The sequence below is a fragment of the Thermobia domestica genome, chromosome 8 (assembly GCF_964235325.1).
Source record: "Thermobia domestica chromosome 8, izTheDome1.hap1.1, whole genome shotgun sequence".
In the NCBI taxonomy this organism is placed as follows: Eukaryota; Metazoa; Arthropoda; class Insecta; order Zygentoma; family Lepismatidae; genus Thermobia; species Thermobia domestica.
The window spans coordinates 293,782,175-293,803,158 of NC_137461.1; the positions used below are offsets into that span (position 1 = coordinate 293,782,175).

The window sequence follows — 20,984 nt, forward strand, 5'->3', positions numbered from 1 at the left end:
TCCTTAAATCTGGTGCAAAGTGACCCGTGTTACGGTAGTTGTTTTGTATTTTCAAGCAATCAACTCGGGCGCTGGTAGTGGCGGATCTAAGCCAGAACCGAGGGCCTAGGACCCCAGTTATTTGAGTGGCAAGAATAGATTAAGCTATTATTTATGTATTTATAAACTCATGATATATTTATCATAGTCTGGATTGTGACTACTCTCCCCCAGTTCTTACATTTTAGATCCACCACTTGGCTATTGAATGCTCTTGAACTGGATTGTTTAGAACAGACCAAAACGAAATCTCTGAAACAAAAATATTGAATGCATGACAAAAATGAAGCCAGTGCTGACGTATTTTTCATCAAATAGTCTTGAATGGTCTTGAGTAAGACCTTGTTCAAGCTTCTTCTTCTTCTTCTTCTTTTTTAACCATGTACAAAAAGCATTAGCAGAGGCTCCCTTATGGTTAAATAGTTAACGGTGCTACTTTCGGTGCGAAACACTTGTTTGAATTTCGCTGTATACAGCACATAGTTCGTGTTTCACGCCATATTGTAGGTCAGCGTTTCAGACTTTAGGTATCGTGAACAAGGGGTACAAAAATCAAAACAGCGCACCGTGTATTAATTCCTTGTAAGTGCGGAACATACACTTTTAATTTTTTTTTTTTTTTTTGTATTTTTATTGACATCGAATTTTATAAAGGTAACCAAGAAAGTTCTGTCGCTTTATGTGGAGGTCTGTATTCAATGGGCCCTCACACCGTGACTTGCTATATGAATGGATATAAGGCAAAGGTCAGTTGTTGGTGTGGGTATATCCAACATACTACCTGGTTGTAGGAGTTCAGTTACACCGTGAACTTGTGTAAGGACAGTAAACATGGGACCTCCACAGAGTATCACAAGGGCATGTATGCTGTACGAGATCAAACTGGGGTAAAACGCAGCCGCAGTGGGGCGGAAGTTATGCGAAGCCTTTGGTGAAGGTGTCGTGACTACACGGACAGTGCACCGGTGGTTTAAATGTAAATTTACAAACTGTTTTCGTTTAGATAACGACTAGCAAAGCGAGTTTGTTTAGGTAAAAAGAAAAGTAATTTTCAACTAATTTTTAAACTATACATTGTTGAGCCTCATTTACATTAGTTGTAACTTAGTAGGCCTAAAACATGTTTTCAAAACTTCTTAGTTTAACTAAAATTGTGAAACAAGGTTGCATTCTATTGTTTAAATAAACAAACTGTAAAGTGTGTCTATTTTTTAGTAGGCCTACCACATTTTGCAAAAAAGGAAAAAATCTAGATTATCAAAAGTAAAAATAAAACACAAAAATTTTTAAGTTTTTGTTTGCTTCTTAAGACAAAAAATGCTTTAAAATGCAATGTATATAGATTATTTTTTAAAAATCCGGGGAAGGACCCAGGAACTCCCACTTTCCTGGGAATATTCCGTACATCCCATGGTAATCTGTTCCTCCAAAGTTTACGTGCAGCTGACCCCAATGTCGCAAACTGAAACGCAAATTTTCCATAGCGTTGACGTATATTGCTACGGAATGTGATCCTTCGTACAGTAATGTATGACAGAATTGCCAACCCTGCTCTTGACGGAAAGGGCATAACATAAAAACTAATCTAAAAATAAATAAATAAATGTAAAATAAACGACGGTCAACAAATCGCCAGAAGACCTATAGTCGATAATCGTGCATCATATCAGTTGTTAATTTCCAAACATGGCTAGTGCTCGAACAGCATTGAAATTTGGAAAGAAACTGAAAGAGCTTAGAATACATTTGTGTCAGAAATCTGGTGGGAGTCAGGGAGTAAGGTATATATGTGTACATCTAGTTAACTAAAGTTCTCAATACAATTTTAAATGGATCTCGACCAGTGTAGTCTTCTTGTAAGTGCAAGGACGCATTCAGTTCAGTAAACAGAATTTCGGATTTAAATACATTCAGAAATAAATAATAATTTATAGAATCTGGCGTACGATTCTTACAACTGTATTACACAATTAAGAGAAAACAGTTCTCTCTTTTTCTGCGAGCACCTTTGGATTGATTTGATTTCTAATCATAAGATTTTTAAATGTTGTTTTAGGTTTTAGAGTAGCACATGATCGATTAGTTTTTAAGAATTAATGTCATAAAAAAATGTATGTCTTTTAGAATAACATGTAGAGCTATTAAATGTGGAGCTATATTACTAGTTGCAAATTGACTTCAGGAAGGTTCAGTATAAAAAGTATGGACGAATGGCATAAAAACCAGTGCATAAAACACTAACCAATTGTGCTAGGGAGCCATTAAAAGCACGAATGCAATCTCAGCTGGGGCAGAAAACAGGAGGCCGAGCGTTAGCGAGGGGGTGTCCGTAGGAATCAGGCGCGTCAGCGACGGTATGTATACTAATAAACGAGGATAGTACAGGAACACTTTATAAGGCATAAAATACAAACATTGTGTGTTGCACAGCTCTACAACGCTTGTACGGTAACTTTGTGCATTGCTTTGACATAGCACTTCACTTCATCATGTATTCCTTATGCAGTATTAGGTGGTAAAGAGCGTACTTTCTATTTCGTATTTCTACCTTTGCATACATTTTAGATGTAAGATCCCAACGTATTACATTAGGTACTTGTACAATCCTATTGTGAAATCAAGTAACATATTTCCTCCGTGGGGTTTACTTATTTACCCCTCCCCTCCCCCAGACGCACACGTAAAATGGGATATCACCCAAAATTTTGCCACATTTCAATACATTCAGCTCAGATACAACTCCCCGCTTACTAGTTTCCGCTCTACATTTCTGTATTTCCCTCCATTACAGCAGCATATACGTTGTAGTTTAGTTAATAAGACAGTTGTTTTGAAACACTGTCATATTATGCTGTATTGCTTGTGAGGTCGTGGTTAATTGTGACTTCTTATATTTAAAAAATACTGGAATGATATTGTTTTCTCTCTCTCTCTCTCTCTTTTTCGATCTTTATTTCTTTGTCCCAGCTAGTTAATATAATCCGTCCCCCAAGACGCTCAGCCTAGCCTCTATCGCAGCTGGGAAACGACACATTCCTAGACATGAGCGCTCTAAGTTAGTGTTGATGAGTGTGTAATATAGAAGAAAAATATTAATTATTTATTTTGATTTTAATTAAAACTAAGCAAAAGGAAGTTATACACAAATATTACATATACATAAAACTACAACCCTTAAACTTTCACGTGCATGCACGGATTGAAGTTATTATTTGGAGTACACTATATGAGTTTGAAACTGTTGTGAATTATTGAAGGTGGCCGTATGTATGATTACTACGTATTTTTATAGTTACTACAAATTTATCCACGAAATTTGAAATTGTTTTCAGCTGTATGGATGAAGGCGACGACGCAATTCATCAGTTTACTTGCTCGTTGAGGGCCCCGTAGGATGTTAAATTTTTTGACTATATTTAAGAATAATGCTGATATGTTGTTTATTTCGGAATGCACACAACTTGACACAATTTATGAAATATAACATAAAAGAGTAGACTTTAAGACTTTGTTTACTTTATATAAAAATATAAATAAAGCTTTTCATTGACATTGATGGTTAAATCATCATCATTAATGTTGTAAAATAACGTTTTTTCAAATATCTGTTTTTTTCTGGCAACTATTATTTATTGATTTATGTTGCAGATTATTGAAATAATTAACAGAACTTCAGTCTAAGCCCTCGTAACTTACAAATCGTTTGTTTCTTTGTACCTATACGAGCAAAATGGTGTGATTATCCCTTTCGGACCCAGGTCATTTTTGGCGTTTTCCTACTTTTTCAGTTAGTGACTTATTGCTCAAAAACCATTTACCCGATTGATATGGTTAAAACCTTGATTTTAGAAAAGGAATGTGGCTATTTTTTGGTGTAAGTTACATTGTTGTGTTGCCAACGGGTGGGAGACTATTTAGGAAAATGTAGGAATGAAAATTTACAAAAAATTCCCTAACCGAATTTCAAGATTTTTTTTGTATCTAGCATCACTGTTGCTATATGAGTCCAGTGTTGACAAGGTACAGTAAACACCTGAAGTCCCTGGCTTCCATTCGAAGAGAGAAAGAAAAAATCTCTGTCGTCATACACATGAAATTTTGACACTTTTTACGTCTCAGAAGCAAAAATCAACAGATATGCCGGGACTACAGCTTCTCTAATTATCCTGAAATTTCATATGATGCATTCTGTAGGTCAAAGAGGAGGTTTTTTAGGTAGTGGTACGTTTGTTAAGAGGGGAAAAGAGAAATTTTCAGAATTTTTCACCTAAAATCGGAAATTAATTGTTTTGGCTGAAAACACTGTCATCAGACAGACGCAAACTATCTGAAAATAAACCTTGGTACCCAAGAATATATCCTACAAGTATTTGGCAATATCTGACAAAGTAAGCATGAAATTAAAAAAAAAAAAAAAAAATATCTCATTCTACCTCAGAAATTCACCATTTTCTTTATCATTTACAGAAATGGTTTATTATAAACCTCAACTGTACTTCCCCTAATTATTCCACTTTTTTATGGTGTGCTGAGTAGCCCAAGGACAAAGTTTTCAGACGGAGGTAAGTTTGTTCGAATGTAGGCAACAAGAGAGAAATAATAGAGACAAAAAGGGATATTTCCTCAAATTTCTCCCTAAAATTTGGAATTAAAATTTTCTGTAGCTGGCAACACTGCTACCAGACAGACGCAAACTATCTTAAAATAAGCTTTGGTATCCCTCTAATATATCCTACAAGTATTGTGACGATATCTAATAAAGTAAGCATGTCATTAAAAAATATCCCATTCTTCCTTTAAAAAAAAAAAAAAAAAAAAATCTTTCCACTTAGAGAACAAAGTCTACTGTAAACCTCAACTGTACTTCCCCTAATTATCCTATTGAAACTTTCTATACAGCGTTGTGTAGGGAAGAGACGAGACTTTCAGATACTGGTACGTTTGTTCCGATGTAGCCAACAAGAGGGAAATAATAGTGACAAAACAGGAAATTTTCCCAAAATTCCCCCCTAAAATCTGGAATTAAAATTTTCTGTAGCTGGCAACGCTGCTACCAGACAGACTCAAACTATCTTAAAATAAACATAGGTACACCACTAATATATCCTACAAGTATCATGGCGATATTTAAGGAACAAAGCTTAATTACCAAAAATATATTACGGTAGAGAAAAAAGTAGGGAAAAACTAGAAAAATCAAGGGTTAGAACCTAAATCCGAATTTTTCGTGTGCCCCCTAATTACCCCATTGTAACGATCTGTACCCACGTTTGCTCAGTAAGGACAAATGTTCGACTGGCATAAGTTGACTTGCGTTCGGACGTATAGGTACGGATTTATGAACAAAAATTTCTAATTTTTGCCCAAATTTAGGGAAATTTTAATTTTCCTAGTTGGCAGCACCGCGCAGGCCAGACCAATTGCTGTCAACATTTAGGTATCCATCCGAGGTATCTACCTAACAAGTCTTAAGGATGTCTCTCTACAACGAAGGAAGCTACAGGAGAAAAAAGGAATAAAGAAAATTCAAAAATTCTCGAATTTTTGACTGGGGTGAAATTTGAGAAGGAAATTCGACACCCAGAAGAAAAAGAAACTAATATGATAAACTATGGTCCAACCATATTTGTCAAAAAAAAAGTCCCAATATCTTAATTAGTGTTCACACAGGAGCGTATTAAAAAAGTGACACACCCGTGTGTGCCACTTTAACCACCTGGGTCCGAAAGGGTTATTGTACATTTGATTACATTTTTTTGACTAGTAACTCGTGTTGTAGTAGTTATAATAGTCTCGACTAATAATAATATCGTTGTTGTAAACAATAACTTTTTAACGAAAATTTTCTCTCCTTTTTACATCTTAGTTCCAATATTGTTGCTGAGAAATGCAGAGTGTTTCAAAATGAATATCGGGGTTTTAAGTCTTCGTAGTACTTATTACATTTTACGTACAATTATAAACAATACATCAAATAAAAGAACACCTCAAACAGTTTTTACTACAAGTCTTCGATGTGAGCTTCATTCGTCACACGGCATACATCGGGTCGATAGGCGAGAAAGGCCCATAAACTTTCCGCCGAGATATGGCACGAAACATATTCAATTTAGGGGAATCTCGTTTCAACTTTACCATCTCCTGAGGATTTGCTGACCGCCAGATGCGAACATTATGAATGTTCACATTAGCATTTAGTGAAATGTCGATTTATCACTGACGACATGATCTAGAGAATCTTCATTGTCATGCGGCAATATTTTATTTGCGAAATTGGCACGTAAACCGTAGTCTGTAGGCTTTAGACCTGTAGCATTTACAAACGATAAGGACGTAGTTGTAAGCGTCTCCTTCATATTCTTCACACAGACGGCTGCACTGTACAGATTCAGTCTTTATTAAAACACAAAAAGCTTTCTGCTCTCTAGTCTCCATCTTTGCTACTTGCTCTTTCTAACGACAGACAGAGGAAACAATGCATGTGCATGAGTGCGTACAAAAAAACTGTCTGAGTTGCTCAGCTTTTGATAATATTTATAATTGTAAGTTAATTGTGACAGATACTACAAAGTTTCAAAATCCTAATTTTCATTTTGAAACATCATGCATTACTTCAAATTATGTCATTTTATATTCATGTCTTGTATGTACATATCATCAGGGCCGGCCCTAGGCAATTTTTTCGTCCAGTGCAATGGCATAATTTGCGGCCTCCCCCTTTCTCCAGAAAGAACAAATCTTAAAAGTTACGATTTTAAGTATGCTACTCCAGCATGAACAACGAAGGGAGATAAAGTGCACTCGCACTCAGGAACGCTTAAATACTTACTACAAATACAATCTCGTTGTGTCTGTTTTTCTTTAAATATTAATCTATTTTGTTAGTGAAACATAAAGCAAACCAACTGTAGAGGAAAGATCGTAACCCTTTTTATAGAATTCAATATCGAGCTTCAATCTCAATATATCAGTTTGCAATTATAGTGCAACTAGCTCTTTTATCTTTATTTCTTGAGTTTCCTTCTACATCTGTTATTTCTATTTTTTTTTTTTTTTTTTTAAATTTTCCACCTTCAATGATAATGATTTTAAATGTAACAAAGACAAGAGTAGCTTTTCATATCAGAACTCTGATGACTAACTAAATGGAACAGGTGTTCGAGAATTGACTTCTTGTATTTGACAACAATCAAGCAATTTGTGCTGGGATTTATTTGACCGTTTGCTTTAGCACTGTCCATGTGACCTTAAACAAATGAGACTTAAACATGATTTATGAATGTAGTATTCAAATAGAAGGTAAGCTTAGTAAATTTAACTACCATCATCATGAAGTCTGTTTCCAACAAGAAATATTTATTTTAAATAAAATACTTATGACAGATATTGCCGCCCCATGCAAATGCACGTGTTGCACATATGGCAGAGCTGGCCCTGTATATCATGTATCTAGTCGACAAATTATATATATATTATATTTAGAAAAATAGTAGTAGGCAAATTAGTATTAGTTTTTATCTTTAGACAAGTTATTTGCATTTTATACTGTTCGTGATATTATTTTCATACTTATTAAAGGCCTGCTTTCACGAAAAAAAATCATTTCTACTTTTATTTCTTAGTTGATATTGACGAAACTGCCGAAACCCGAATTGTTAGTAGGTATGCTACTTATGTAAATTGTAAAATAAAGTATTTGTTCCGTATCAGTATTTAGCGTTTAATTTATGTTGCATTTTACGGTAATTACACCTACATAAAAATACTTCATACTTTAATAGACGTTAGATACATAAACAAATGACTATTTAAAAAAACGAAATTTAGAAAAAACGAGAGGCATTCTAAAAAAACGTACATTTGTTAAAAAATACGAACTTTTTTTTTCTATTTATAACACTAATCATCATCATCATAGGTCACTTGCTGCAGCTGAGAAGTTTCCATGCTCCACGGTCTTCCGCTAACCTCTTCGTCTTCACAGACGATTTCTCTGTTTTGATATCGTCCATGAATTGTAACCACCTTCATCCTCTCCCTCTCTTTCCTGCCATCATACCCTCTAACACGTCTCTCATGATACAGTTCTTCTTAGCCAATGTCCCAACCAGTTTCTTTTCCTCTCCTTAGTAATATCTAAAATTGGTCTCTTTTCCCTCACCATTTCTAACACCCTTTCATTCGTTTTCTGCTCGACCCAGGTAATTCTTTCCGTTCTTTTCCACGCCCACATTTCGAAAGCTTACACTTTTCATCAATTTTACATAGTGTCTATCTTTCTGACCCATACAGTACAATACTCCACACAAAGCGTTTTTTAAGTCTTTTCCTCAATATCTTTATTCAAGGTCCCACAAAATAGTATTTTCTTTTTCTTAAAGGCTTCTTTCGTAATTCCTATCTTTGGTTTTATTTCACGTTCACACTTCATATCATCACTAATAATAGTACCCAGGTATTGAAAACTAGTCACCTGTTATATTTTCTGTCCTCCTACTTTTATATTGATGGATAAAAGTGAGTTAAAAAAAAATAATAATAAAAAAAAAATCATTTCTGAGCGTTTTCTCCGGCATATAAATTCTTCAAATAGATTTGCGAATATATTCAAAAAAATTTCGAAATTCCAAATATGTGGTTAATAATATTCTAGGAGTTGAGGTGGAAGTATGCTCGTTAGGGAACACAGACCAGTTAAAACTGGGACTTGTAGCTATTGAAGACATGCTTAGCTCCAAAACCATCCTACTTGCTATGACGTGTACCCAGAATTAATAAAGATACATTTAATGACCTCAAAATTTACAAACTTACCAAGAATGTGGGAGTTTGTCTATTGAATTACTATTTCAAAGGGACATTTTCCTGTTTAAGATTTACAACATAAATGCGTTAATCATGCTCTGTTCGCTCCGATATTGACTGTATATATGTGATTAAAAGTGATTTTGTCCGAAATTAGATAATTAATTACCAAAAAATTAATAATCAATTATGCGATTTTACCACTTGTTTTTCTTTGCAATCAATTGCCGAACAGGTTCGAGTTTTAAAATGTGCATGTTTCAGTAGAGCAAGTATGAAGAAAGAATTGAATTTTTCCTGGCGACGTGGTTTAGTAAGTGTTCTAGGGCCATCAGCCTGGTGAAGATATTGACATCCGACATTTCGAATGCAGACATTGAATTCATCTTCAGGGATTGTGATGAAGAGAACGGTGATATGAGTGGGCTTATATATATTGTGACTACTATTATCCATTGAATGCAGCTCTCTGATTGGCTAAGGGGAATGCTAGCTCCTGATTGGCTGTTGTAGCTACGAGAAATGGCTTTGTTGATTTTTTTTTTTTTTTTCTGATTTTCCGGTTCCGGACAAGCAGAGCATAGCTCAGAGCAGGAACACAGGTTCGATTTTACAAATACCACTTTAGTAGCCAAGTGCAGCAATTTTTGGGACATAATAATAAACGAAACTGTAGCTAACTCACGTGAAAGAAACAGTCTCAATAGTTGGGCCGTCCTGTCTAGTCGGCCCTGTTCAGAAAAAAAAAAAAAAAAAAGCGTTCAATAAACCCATTTCTCCTAGCACAACAATAGCCAATCAGAGGGCAGCATTCCCTTCAGCGAATCACATAGCCCCGCTCCTAAATAGTCACTGTATATATATATATATATATATGTGTGTGTGTGTGTGTGTGTGTGTATGCCCACTATCACCGGTCTCTTCATGACAATCCCTGAAGATGAATGCAATATCTGCATTCGAAATGGCGGATGTCAATATCTTCATCTGGCTGATAGTCCGAGAACATTTACTAAAAAGAGCGAATATGACTTTGAAAGTGATTTTGTAAGCCGCATTCTCTACGTTGGATAATATTTGAAATTTTTGCCTTTGAAATTCTTTTCCACATTTTTGGCAGCTTATATCTCCGAAATAACGCTTGTAGCACATATATGTACTGAGATTTTTTGCTAATTTTCATGATATGAGGAGCCTCACCTCTCGAAGTTTGTCAGTTTCCACCACCATGCAGTTTGCACACATAAGCTCTTGTTATAATCGTTATTACACTTCTCAAAGTTGTGGAGTAATCGCTTGGATTTCCGCTCGGGTGTTCTCCTTGAGGTACTGTATTGTTTGAGGTTTATTATCATAAACCCGTGCTTTGAGGTGGCCTCAAAGATAAAAGTCTGGTGACCACAAATCTGTCGATCGTGGTAGCCAAGCAATGTCTACATTTCGTGACGTGACCCAAAAATGATTCTCAGAAGTGCGATTTTATCCATAGATATATGTGGGCTGTGGCGCCATCTTGCTGGATCCAAACGTCTGGCATGTTCTCTAGTGCAAGACGGAAAATTTCTTAAATCATCGCTCGGTATCGAGCACCGGTGACGGTCACTGCATTCCCATTGGTATCTTCGAAGAAGTAAGGCCCAGTCACTTTCTGGGTTGTAACACCACATTATACCGTACACTTCATAAGGTGTGGTGGATAACCAGTGGATTTTCCGTATGTCAAAACCTGCAATTTTGTTTGTTTACATAGCCATGGAGGTGCAAATGTGCTCCATTACTCATAATCAAATTGTCAAGAAAATTTGCGTTCTCATAAAACAATTCCTGAATGCGTGTGGCAAGTCTGAGGCGTTCCACATAATCTGATTGTTGCACCAGTTGCATTTTGTAGAGATACAGATGCAAATTATTACTTAAAATGCAGCGCAATGTCGTTCCGTTCAATCTCACGTGGCCAGCCTGTCTTTCTTTGGAAACCTCCAGTACTTTTGAACACTCCTCCGAACCTGTTCAATTACTGCATGCATTCTTGCCGAACGTGGTCTCCTCTATTGTGGCAAATTAGCTACCGAGCCATGCTCTCTGAAACGTCCACTCAAACGACGAATTATTGATTTAGAATATGCATCTCTGATACAAAACTCGGCGGTACGCTGTTTGTGTTAAGACAGTTGACCTCTGGTTTTAAAAATACAGTTCAATAATTTTGATTCTCTGCGCAACTGTACATTTTTCCATCTCGCACGTCCTGCTACTTCATACAATCTTCAAAACAAGACAAAAAATATCGATTAGAACATTTTCCCCATATTTCTAAACGGCGATCAAAGAAACATTCACGTTAATCTTATTCTCATGGAAAATATTACATGTTTCAATTTCTTCCTGAATTATGGACCACCCTGTGTATACGAAAATAGCACTTGTCCTGAAAGGAGATGAGATTCAGTACTTAACCTTCCCTCTTGATGAAATTCTGCGTACACCACTGCCAGTAATCATGTTTTAGAGGGCAGTGTGCCGGCAGAAGATATATTGATAAGGGACCAGGGAAGTTTTGAAATCGTATGTTGTGATTCTCATGCCCTTTTAAGGTAAGAATTCCGTTTTAAAAAAAAAAGTATTTGCAGGGTTGATTTTAATGTTCTTAACACAATCCCGACGATATAAAAAACTTAATTATGCCTATAAATTAAATTAAGTAAAAGTTCTCAGTTTTATTAAGTAAAAGTTCTCAGTTTTATGCTATGTGTGTGTTTTAGATAATACTTTATGTTTCTAACTGCCTTTATTACTTTTTCAGGCAATTTATTGACCAGTACTATGTAGACTTGAAGAAAAACAACCCTAATTTTCCAATTCTCATTAGAGAGTGCAGCGGAATATCAGCAAAGCTCTATGCTAGATATGGTAAGTACTTCACTTACATTTAGGTCACGCAACGTAAAATTCTTGCCAATTCAGTTATTTTGAACAAAATATTATTAGAAGATACTGGCAGGCTAGTTGCCTCTTCCATGCACTGTTGCTCTCAACTGATCTGTTCAAATTGTCCATCAATTAGATCTACTTTTCCCTTCTACCTCATCAGCCGTTCCTAAAAAATACGAGGTACAACCAGAAAATAAGTGTACTAGATTTAAAACTTTTGCATGGTTACATCAGTATATATGTGAATTGTTTTTCATGTAGTCGCCATCCTTCTCGATGCACTAAGTGAGAGGAGGAATCAGTTTTTTTATGCCTTGGTCAAAGAAGTCTGCCGCCACCGCTTTTGCCCAATTCTTCAATTCCATGTTTATTTTTTCGTTAGTTGGAAATTTTTTCCCACTTATATGCATCTTCAGGGAGGTGAACAGATGATAATCTGAAGGCGCAAGGCCAGGGAAATGTGCGAGGTGGTTCAAAACATCTCATTCGAATGACTCCAGAAGTTGCTTTGTTGCATTGACCGTATGAAGTCTGGCATTGTCGTGCAGAAAGCAGAGTCCCTTCGTCAACAGTCTACTTCTCTTGCTCTGAATTACCCTCCTTAATTGTTTTTATCTCGTTAAAAACTTCAGACGAAGATTTTCCCTTCACAACGAGATAACGGATAACGCTGCGAATCTCACACTTGGCGTCAGATTTTATCGACATCTTTCGTGGGAGACGTTACTGTGGGCATAGTTTTGGTCGTATTGACGCGTGATCGGACTTGCTAGAAAGGGTAGGAGCTAAGCTACACGTCAGTGTGGTCAACATAGCAATAACAAATTCCGTCTGCCCACGAGGGCCTATTTCGAGGACGACCTCGTAGTTTATTTTGGAACGCCGTTACGAGTTCATTTTTGTCCCTCCACTATCATCCGAACAGCATCTAATTCAGTTTTAGTTCTATGAGTTAATTTTCGGCGTTGCTTTCCGTACCCACAATTCAAACGCGTCCAGTTTGTTTCCCTATATATGCATTTCTGTTCATGCAACAGAATACTCTATATCAGTGGTTCGCAAAGTGGGGTACGAGGACCACTGGGGGTCCGTGGGACGTAGCCAAGGGATCCGCGACGCCTAAAGATTGAAATCTGTTATAATAAAATGGAACTCACAGCTGTTATGCAAAAAGTATTCTTTTCAATCAAGTAAAAAGAAAGCAATTAGAAATTATACTTACGTTTGTAAATTTAAATGTTTTCCTACTTTACTAAATTTCTGCCCTGTGAGTATAAAGAGTTGTCTAAAAGACATTGCAACATTTGATGCCTTTCCCTACCACTTACTTCTGCACTTTGCAGTATTAAATCCTGAAAGCGAAATCGTCTTAAAATGTGGAATCAGACCTAAGATTAATGGTGACAAAACTTATTCCGGATTTCAGTGTAATTATGGAAAAACAGAAAGAATTTCATTCTTCATATTAGTGAACCCAAATTTGAGAACATTGTTTATCAAGTGAATTTCCTTAAAAAAGTCTTGAAAGTTACTGTATTTTGAATTGAAATTTCGTTCACTAGAAAACAATCATGTATCTTTAGAATACATTACTTATTGCAATAATTTTCTTAATCTTTTTGTTATCAGTAGTAGTTCTAATCAATATAGTTTTTAATACCACGTGCAATTTCAGATAGCATTGCAAGGGGTCTGCGGATCACTTTCCGAATGCACAAGGGGTCCGCGTTATCGGAAAGTTTGAGAATCACTGCTCTATATTAAGTATTTCAGAAGTTTCTCGATACTCCTTATTTAACAACCCGTAAAATAAGCTTTTGCATTCAAGCAAGATATTTTGGCCTTATGTGTAACACAAGCCATACGTGATACGTGTTGCCGTCGTTTAACTCATCGTGAAAGTCGAGGCTTTTGGCCAATATACACATCAGTAATAATAATATCGCAAACCTAAAAAAGCACTAAAGCAAATTGAACCTATTTCATTGATACGACGTTTCCTTTGTGATTGTCACACAACAAAGGCACCGTACTTTCCAGCGTTAAAGTAAGTCCAAAAATGAGGCAGGGCCGCCCCGTGAAATGGCATCATTTTCCGCCTCCCCTTTCTCCAGAGAGAACAAATTTTAAAAGCCACGATTTTATCTATGCTACCCCATCATGAACAGCAACGGGAAGGGAAAAATCACTCGCACTCAGAAAGCATAAACACTGCAAATACGATCTCTTCCTATCTATTTTTTTTCTTTCTTTCTTTCTTTAAATAATAACCTATTATGTTAGTGAAAGATAAAGCAAACACACCTGCATAGGAAAAGTGGTAATCTTTTTTATAGAATTCAATATCGAGAAGCAGTCTCAATATATTATTTCGCAATTCCAGTGCAACTAGCTCTTTTATCTTTATTTCTAGATTTTCCTTCCACATCTGTTAAGAAAACCTGTTTCCACCTTCGATGATAAGGAACTTATTTGTGACAAAGACAAGACTAGTTTTCATATCAAAACTGTAATAACTAACTAAATGGAACAGGTGTTCGCTACTGTTCGAATTAAGTTAATGTATTTGACAACAATAAAGTAGTTCGTGCGGGATTTGTTTGATCATTTGCTTTAGCACTGTCCATGTGCCCTTAAACTAATGCGACCTAAACATGGTTTATGAATGTAGTATTCAAATAGAAAGTTAGCTCAGTAAATTTAACTACCATTATCATGAAATCTGTTTCCAACAAGAAATATTTATTTAAAACAATATAGTTATGACAGATTTTCCTGGCCCGTGCAAATGCACGTGTTGCACATATGGTAGAACCGGCCCTGGGTATGTCATATACCTCAATACTGAGACTTTGGCTATTTCAATGTCCATAAGTGACGTTTATGTTCTGTTTGATGTTTCCTTGCTTCTTTACGGCGTGTACTACTATTCCAGTTAGGTACATGACTCAATGAATGTCGGTAACGATTTTCAAGTAACATTGTTTCCTTAGTAAAATATTGCTTTACAGTTTCAAGTACTATAGCGGACTCTTAATTCAAACTCGGATAATTCGAATAAAAGTTAATTCTCTCTGAAAACTGTATTAAAAACAATGATAAAAATTGTAGATAAATAGAACTGTTGAACTTCCTGTCTGGATAATTCGAAGTAATTACAGATCAAGAATATTTAGTGTTGAACAGATTACAATTACAAGAATCCAGTGTAATCTGATTTTCGTTCATGCAGAGGAGGCAGCCGACACAAAAATACAATCCATTTAATGTTGATTAAGGGAAGAAAGAGCATGTACACAGTGCCCACCCAACCTGGAGATCGTGAATAAGCCGTGAATTCCGTTATTAATTCTTAAATCAAATTAATAGAGAAAACGTACCAGAAGAAAATAGAAGTAGTTTTGAGTCGTAGAACTGTGCTTTGAAGCTGTTTGAAATTTAAAAGCCTGAGAAGAGGAAGGGGCCTTATGAAATATGAAGCTCTAATATGAAATGTTACAGTGTACATATCTCACATTAACAAAATGAATAACACAGTCAGTAATACAAGCTTCAAACAGCGTGTGTGGGAGCGCTTTAGTTCAGGGACCCTAGTGCTTCGCACCGCCGATTGTTACGGCTTTGTAAGCTCTAAGACACATTCACAGTTACCTATTTGTCACTTGAGTGGTTCCACCTCCAGACGTAAAGTATCAGAAAGTGAATCTTCAGATTATGAACATAATAACAGCAAGTATAACACCAGTTTCATGTCATTAACAGAGAAGACAACTCTCAACTCATCTCCATCTTGAGAAACTGCCCACGCAACTATAATTACCTTATATTAACTTGACTGTGAGTGCAAGTTCGTGAGTGAAGAGATGAAGACAAAGTTGTGTGGCTGGATTCTACAACAACAGCCCATTCTCAAAAATCTTGTTGGACACAATGACGTCGTGACTTCTTTCCATTTTTACGAATTAATAACTATTGGTAGAGTTACTGGAAAGTCAGTTGGTGACTGTTAAGAATAGTGGCTTAGTTTATAACTCCGTGTTTGTTACTTTGATTAAATAACAAGGGTTATTTCCTTTCTGGAAACGTCATCAATACCATGTAAACTGTGCTGCAAGTGATAGCCGAAGTCAACCTTTACGCTCCATTTTCCAGGATTACTTGGTCAACAGGGACTGGGTTTATCAGCACCTTGACAGAATACTTGCAGTTTAAGGGCGGGATGCAAGGTCATTGGTACACCTGCAACAAAAGAACGAATACAATAAGATGTATTAATTCAGAAAAAAGTCAAGATCATTCTAGAATGAAAAAGATTGCTATTGATTCGTCATTTCCTGAAGAATAGCTATCGAAATAGAACAGGACAATGTATGCGTGTGCTAAGCCCACTTTCGATAACCGTAACACACCATCACACAGTTACAATCTTGACTGTGGTGTTTGTGTTTGTTGTTCTGTAAAATATCTCAAAACCTGCCTGTTTACGAAATTGCGTCACGGTTGAATATATCCCTGAAGTTCGTGTTGTGTTAGCTTACGAAATAATATCAGTAAATAATTTCACAATATCTCAGCTTAAGAGGTTGTTTCGTACTGAATAACGTTCTTTTTATCATGCAGATGCTCTTCAATGCAAAATAACTGTTCATATGTAATTTCTTGGAAAACCAATATACCTCATAAATTTTGATTTCGTTGTCTAATTGTTCTCAAGTTTTTTCTGGTTGTCTCAAATTCGTGTCCCACTTCCTTGTCATTATCCTCAGAAGCTGTGTAATTAAATGAGCGCATTATGAGCGTACTGGCAAAGACTTGCGTGATGAAAATGCAGTCAAATCTCAGCCAAAGGACTACGTCCTGGTTAAGTGTTCCTCGATCCTAGTATAAACTTTCCGACCGTGGAATTGAAACTTTTGGACCGTGAAAACCAAGAAAAACCCATTAATTCAATTATGTAGATGGAGTGAGAACTCTGATGTACCAAACTCACCTGAGCCGTGAGAAATGATTGAAAATTTAAGATGATTTATTGAATGTCAACCAAGTGTAGTTTAATGAATGAAATTTAAGATTTTGTTGATCACGTAAAAACAAATAAATCAAAACTAACGAAGACCTCGAGCTTCTTGAAGTCGGAATGGGTCGGAAGTTGTTACCCGTGTGCGTGATTTCGTATGTTAATTCAGTTAGAGTATATGTAATACTGTACTTAAATTTGTTTACTGTAGTACGTACAGCTTAATTGAAGTGCAAGTGAATGTCGTTTTGTTTGCGGCATTAGATCCCTCATATAATATGCTGTCTTAAAGGTAATTCTACTGGATATTATTATTATTATCATCTCCTTCCACTAAGATTTATTTTCTGAATTCTAATGATTGAAGTATAAGTTATAAAAGTGTATTATAGATGGTTTATCATTATATAACTTTCAAAACATCAATGTAGTAACCCTACGTGATGCTACAATAGTTTAAATTTTATGACAAATGTAGCTCGTCATTGTGTGATTTGGAACTGGGAGGCCATGACGAGCTAGACTCGTCATTTCAGTGCAAGGGGTAAAGATACGAGAGGTCTTGAAAACATTTATTAGTTCATGTATATACGAGGGGCGTTCCATATTGATTTACTCTTTCATTTTTTTCTTCTTTCAGGGTCCGCCATTGAGCTCGTCATTACAATTGGAAGGAAGTAGACAAAGGCCTGCCTTCAGATAGAAGAACAATACAGAAAAGTGTAATCCTTGGATACTACAACACATTTCACCAAGAGGAAAGAGGGTGTAGGGACAGCGGAAATTCATAGGCGATAGGTGGCAGTCTGTGTGGAGAGTGCACACCGTCACGCAAAACCGTATACAACTGGGTGGAGGCTGGAAAAGTGGCCACACATCAACGGAGAAAGGAACAAATTCTGAAAGGAAAGTGACTATGACAACAGCAGTGAACATTTCAAGAGTGGGTCTGCTTATTCAGGACTACAGGTGCATCACGTTCACGGAAATGGAGGCGGCCACAGGATTTGCCAGAATCACTCTGCACTGCATAGTGTACGAACACCTTAAGATGGGTAAGGTGTCTGACTCCTCATTGACTGGCTGGAACCTGTCCTTCCCTTTTCCGTTGATGTGTGGCCGCTTTTCCAGCCGTCCACCCAGTTGTATAGAATTTTACGTGACGGTGCGCACTCTCCACGCACATTGCCAACAATCGCCTGTAAATTTCCGCTGTCCGTACACCCTCTTTCCACAGAAATCACGTTGTCCAGCGCTGTCCTTGCTGATCACTTTCCATGTTGTCCGCTCACGTACTTATAGCTATTAGTGGAATGTGCTGTAGTTTCCACGGATTACATTTCTTTGTATTGTTCTGCCACCTGAACCTGACCTAAGTACTACTTCTCTCCAACTGTAATGACGAACTCAATGGTGGACCCTGAAAGAAGAAGCGGGGGGGGGGGGGGGAAGTAAATGAATATGGAACGCCCGTCGTAACATTTGGTAGATACTATTTCTCTCTCATTCTATATTTTTGATACCCTTCATCAGGGTTGGCTGGTTTAAACCAGCTGTTTAAAAAAAAAAAAAAAAAAAAAAAAAAAAAAAAAAAAAAAACAATTGGTTTAAACCAAACAAAAAAAAGAACGAAAAATGCTTTAAATCGCGTGAACTTTATGGTAAGTCTCCACATATGAAACCATCTGCATTACGTTTATGTACTTTTCACCTTTTAATCAAGGGGTCCCGTGTTCAATTCTCGGTCGAACCACAACCCATCTTTCAAGTGTAAACGAAGTAGCGATTCGAGGTGTCCCTTTAAGCGAAAGTCTTCTCCGTGCTAGCCTTGGTATTTCATAAGGATGTTAAGCCTAAACATACGAAACGAAACCAAATTATATATTTCTACTTGCCTGAATGCCTGTTGTTTTATAAAGAAGCCAAGGTTGCTTAAATATATTGATAGAAATTGGCAAAATTTATCAACTGCCTACGCAGCTTCCAACATCAGCTTGGATTTGACTTTGTTTTAATTTTATTGAATGATACCTACATACCAAATTTGTAATTTAATACCTCAGTTTTAGCGTAGTGATTATGATACGTTGACCTTAAAATTTTATATACAAATACACTTAAAGTAATAACAGGATTTTCCCAATGGCTAAGGCGGGAGTTTCCCGATTTATATATAATTGTATAATGGTTTTACTTGTGTAACTGTTTATCTTTTTGTCCTTCTGAAATGACTCTTGACAATTATATTAACAATTAGGCCTATGTAAAGATCAGTACAACGTATTTTTATCAGGAGTCCTCCGTGAGTGAGTCGGCAATCGCATTTGTGACCAATTAGTCCCGGTTTCGTGTCGAAATGGACAATTTTTCATGGATGAAGCCGAGAAGCGGTTTAGATTCCGCTTTAAGCTTATGTGACCCCTTCCAGCATAACCTTGTTGTTGCACAATAACACCAAGACGAAACAAACTAATTTCTGTCCATTTCTAATATAAATACATAGAGTAAATTATTTAAACCAAAAAAAAAAAAAAACCTGGTTTAAACAAAAAAAAAACGGGTTTAAACCAAAAAAACCTGGTTTTTTGGTTTTTTCAATAAAAACCATGGTTTTTGCCAACCCTGCCCTTCATTGTCTTTCAGTCAATCATAAAAAAAAAAAAAAAAATGAGAATGAACTTAGTCAAGAATCTTTAGAGCATAGTATTTAACGTTGTTAATGTGAATAATATATATTAACCAGTCTGCTTGTTCTTTTTTATTTTGAAGATTTTGGAGAGGAGTGCAGCGTGACTTTGGAGAACTTAAAGGCAGAACAAGTACTGCAGAAAGTGGAGTCGGTATCAAATATTTGAAATAGTAACGTGAGGTTTTAGATTATTTATGTAATGTTATGTATATACTTCTAAAAGAACAAACTCTATATAGTGTATATAGAAAGGCGAGAATAAATGGGCTTTCAGTTTACTTTATCGGTTTTTTTGTAATGTCTCTTTGGTTGTTGATTTCCTGATTTTAATATTTCAAGAAATGAGTGAAATATTTAATTGTTGTTTAATTTAAGTAGACCAAATTGTTCCATTAATACACAGATGAGATGAATTGTTCCATTAATACACCGGTGCAAACGCACTTTGGAAACACCCAGTACGAATTAATGTATCTAGCCCATAGTTGGTACAGGAGATGAGGCTGATGGCAGTGACCTCAATATAGCGTCTATTGGAAATCGTCAAGATGTTCAAAAATATGCAATGGAAGAATAAAATGAAATATTTAAGTTTTACGTCCCACGATTATTCCGGCTAGGCTAAAGGAGAGTGATGATCAGAAATAAATGAAATGAAGAAAGAGGGAAGAAACAGGAAAACCCCGAGAAAACCCCCACATACGGTGTTTGTCCACTACAAAGCTCACGTGGCGCAATCTGGGATCGAACCAAGTACCCCATGCACCAGAGGTGAATGCTCTACTACTGAGCCACCTCATATGCAGCTAGTGTTAGAGTACAACATAGTGATGGATAAAACGATTCACCTATCAGAGCGCCACTCAACGGCTCACTCACTAAAAAGACTCGATTCATTTGAATGGCTTAGCAGCTCACTTACGTTTTTACAACCAGTTGAGGGGGTGAATTTAAAAAATCCTATTATCAAATTAAATGCGTTTAAAAAACATTTTTTTTTTCAGTTTTGTAAGAAGCACAATTTCAGTTTTAGACTGAAAGCATACCATTACTAACTAATTTAACTTTTTTTTTAAAAAAAGTTACAATTTTAGACTAATGCAGATTATAATTAACGGTTTCTATTATTTTTCAAAAAAGGATAGGGATAGGTTTTTGATTCCCTATTATGATGAACATCCTTATTCCCATGGTAGACGCTTTTGTAGTTTAAAAATAAATTCATATTTAATATTTAATTTATTAGGAAACTTCCAGATGCAGTTTGAGAGACCAGTTCACACTAGAATCATAACAATTAGTAACAACTACAACAGTAACAGAAAAGGACTCATGTTTAAAGGTAACATTCTGACATATTCGCCTGAGAAAACTGGGGAAAATTCACTCAGGAAGGTTGACTACCACAATTTGAGCCCGGGGTTTTCCGGTTGTGAAATGAGAATCCTAGTTACCCTTCACCTGCTTGGTTAATTTATTTCAATGTATCCGCCCCTTGACAGT

The 20,984-nt window shown here is 36.2% G+C and overlaps 1 protein-coding gene across 1 annotated transcript; it reads left to right on the forward strand.

Annotated features, from left to right (window-relative positions):
* The first annotated feature begins 1,646 nt into the window (after nt 1-1,646).
* Nucleotides 1,647-19,759, forward strand: ND-B8 (NADH dehydrogenase (ubiquinone) B8 subunit). Its single transcript, XM_081770007.1, has 3 exons — nt 1,647-1,820; nt 11,648-11,754; nt 19,562-19,759. The coding sequence occupies exons 1-3, from the start codon at nt 1,726-1,728 to the stop codon at nt 19,645-19,647; spliced, it is 288 nt and encodes a 95-aa protein (XP_081626133.1). The 5' UTR covers nt 1,647-1,725; the 3' UTR covers nt 19,648-19,759.
* The last annotated feature ends 1,225 nt before the right edge of the window (nt 19,760-20,984 follow it).

Bases quoted from the DNA above. Each gene is read 5' to 3' on its own strand.
- ND-B8 (XM_081770007.1), top strand. From the start codon at position 1,726: ATGGCTAGTGCTCGAACAGCATTGAAATTTGGAAAGAAACTGAAAGAG. The intron at 1,821-11,647 runs GTATATATGTGT...TTACTTTTTCAG, and splicing joins GGTGGGAGTCAGGGAGTAAG to GCAATTTATTGACCAGTACT. The intron at 11,755-19,561 runs GTAAGTACTTCA...TTTATTTTGAAG, and splicing joins AAAGCTCTATGCTAGATATG to ATTTTGGAGAGGAGTGCAGC.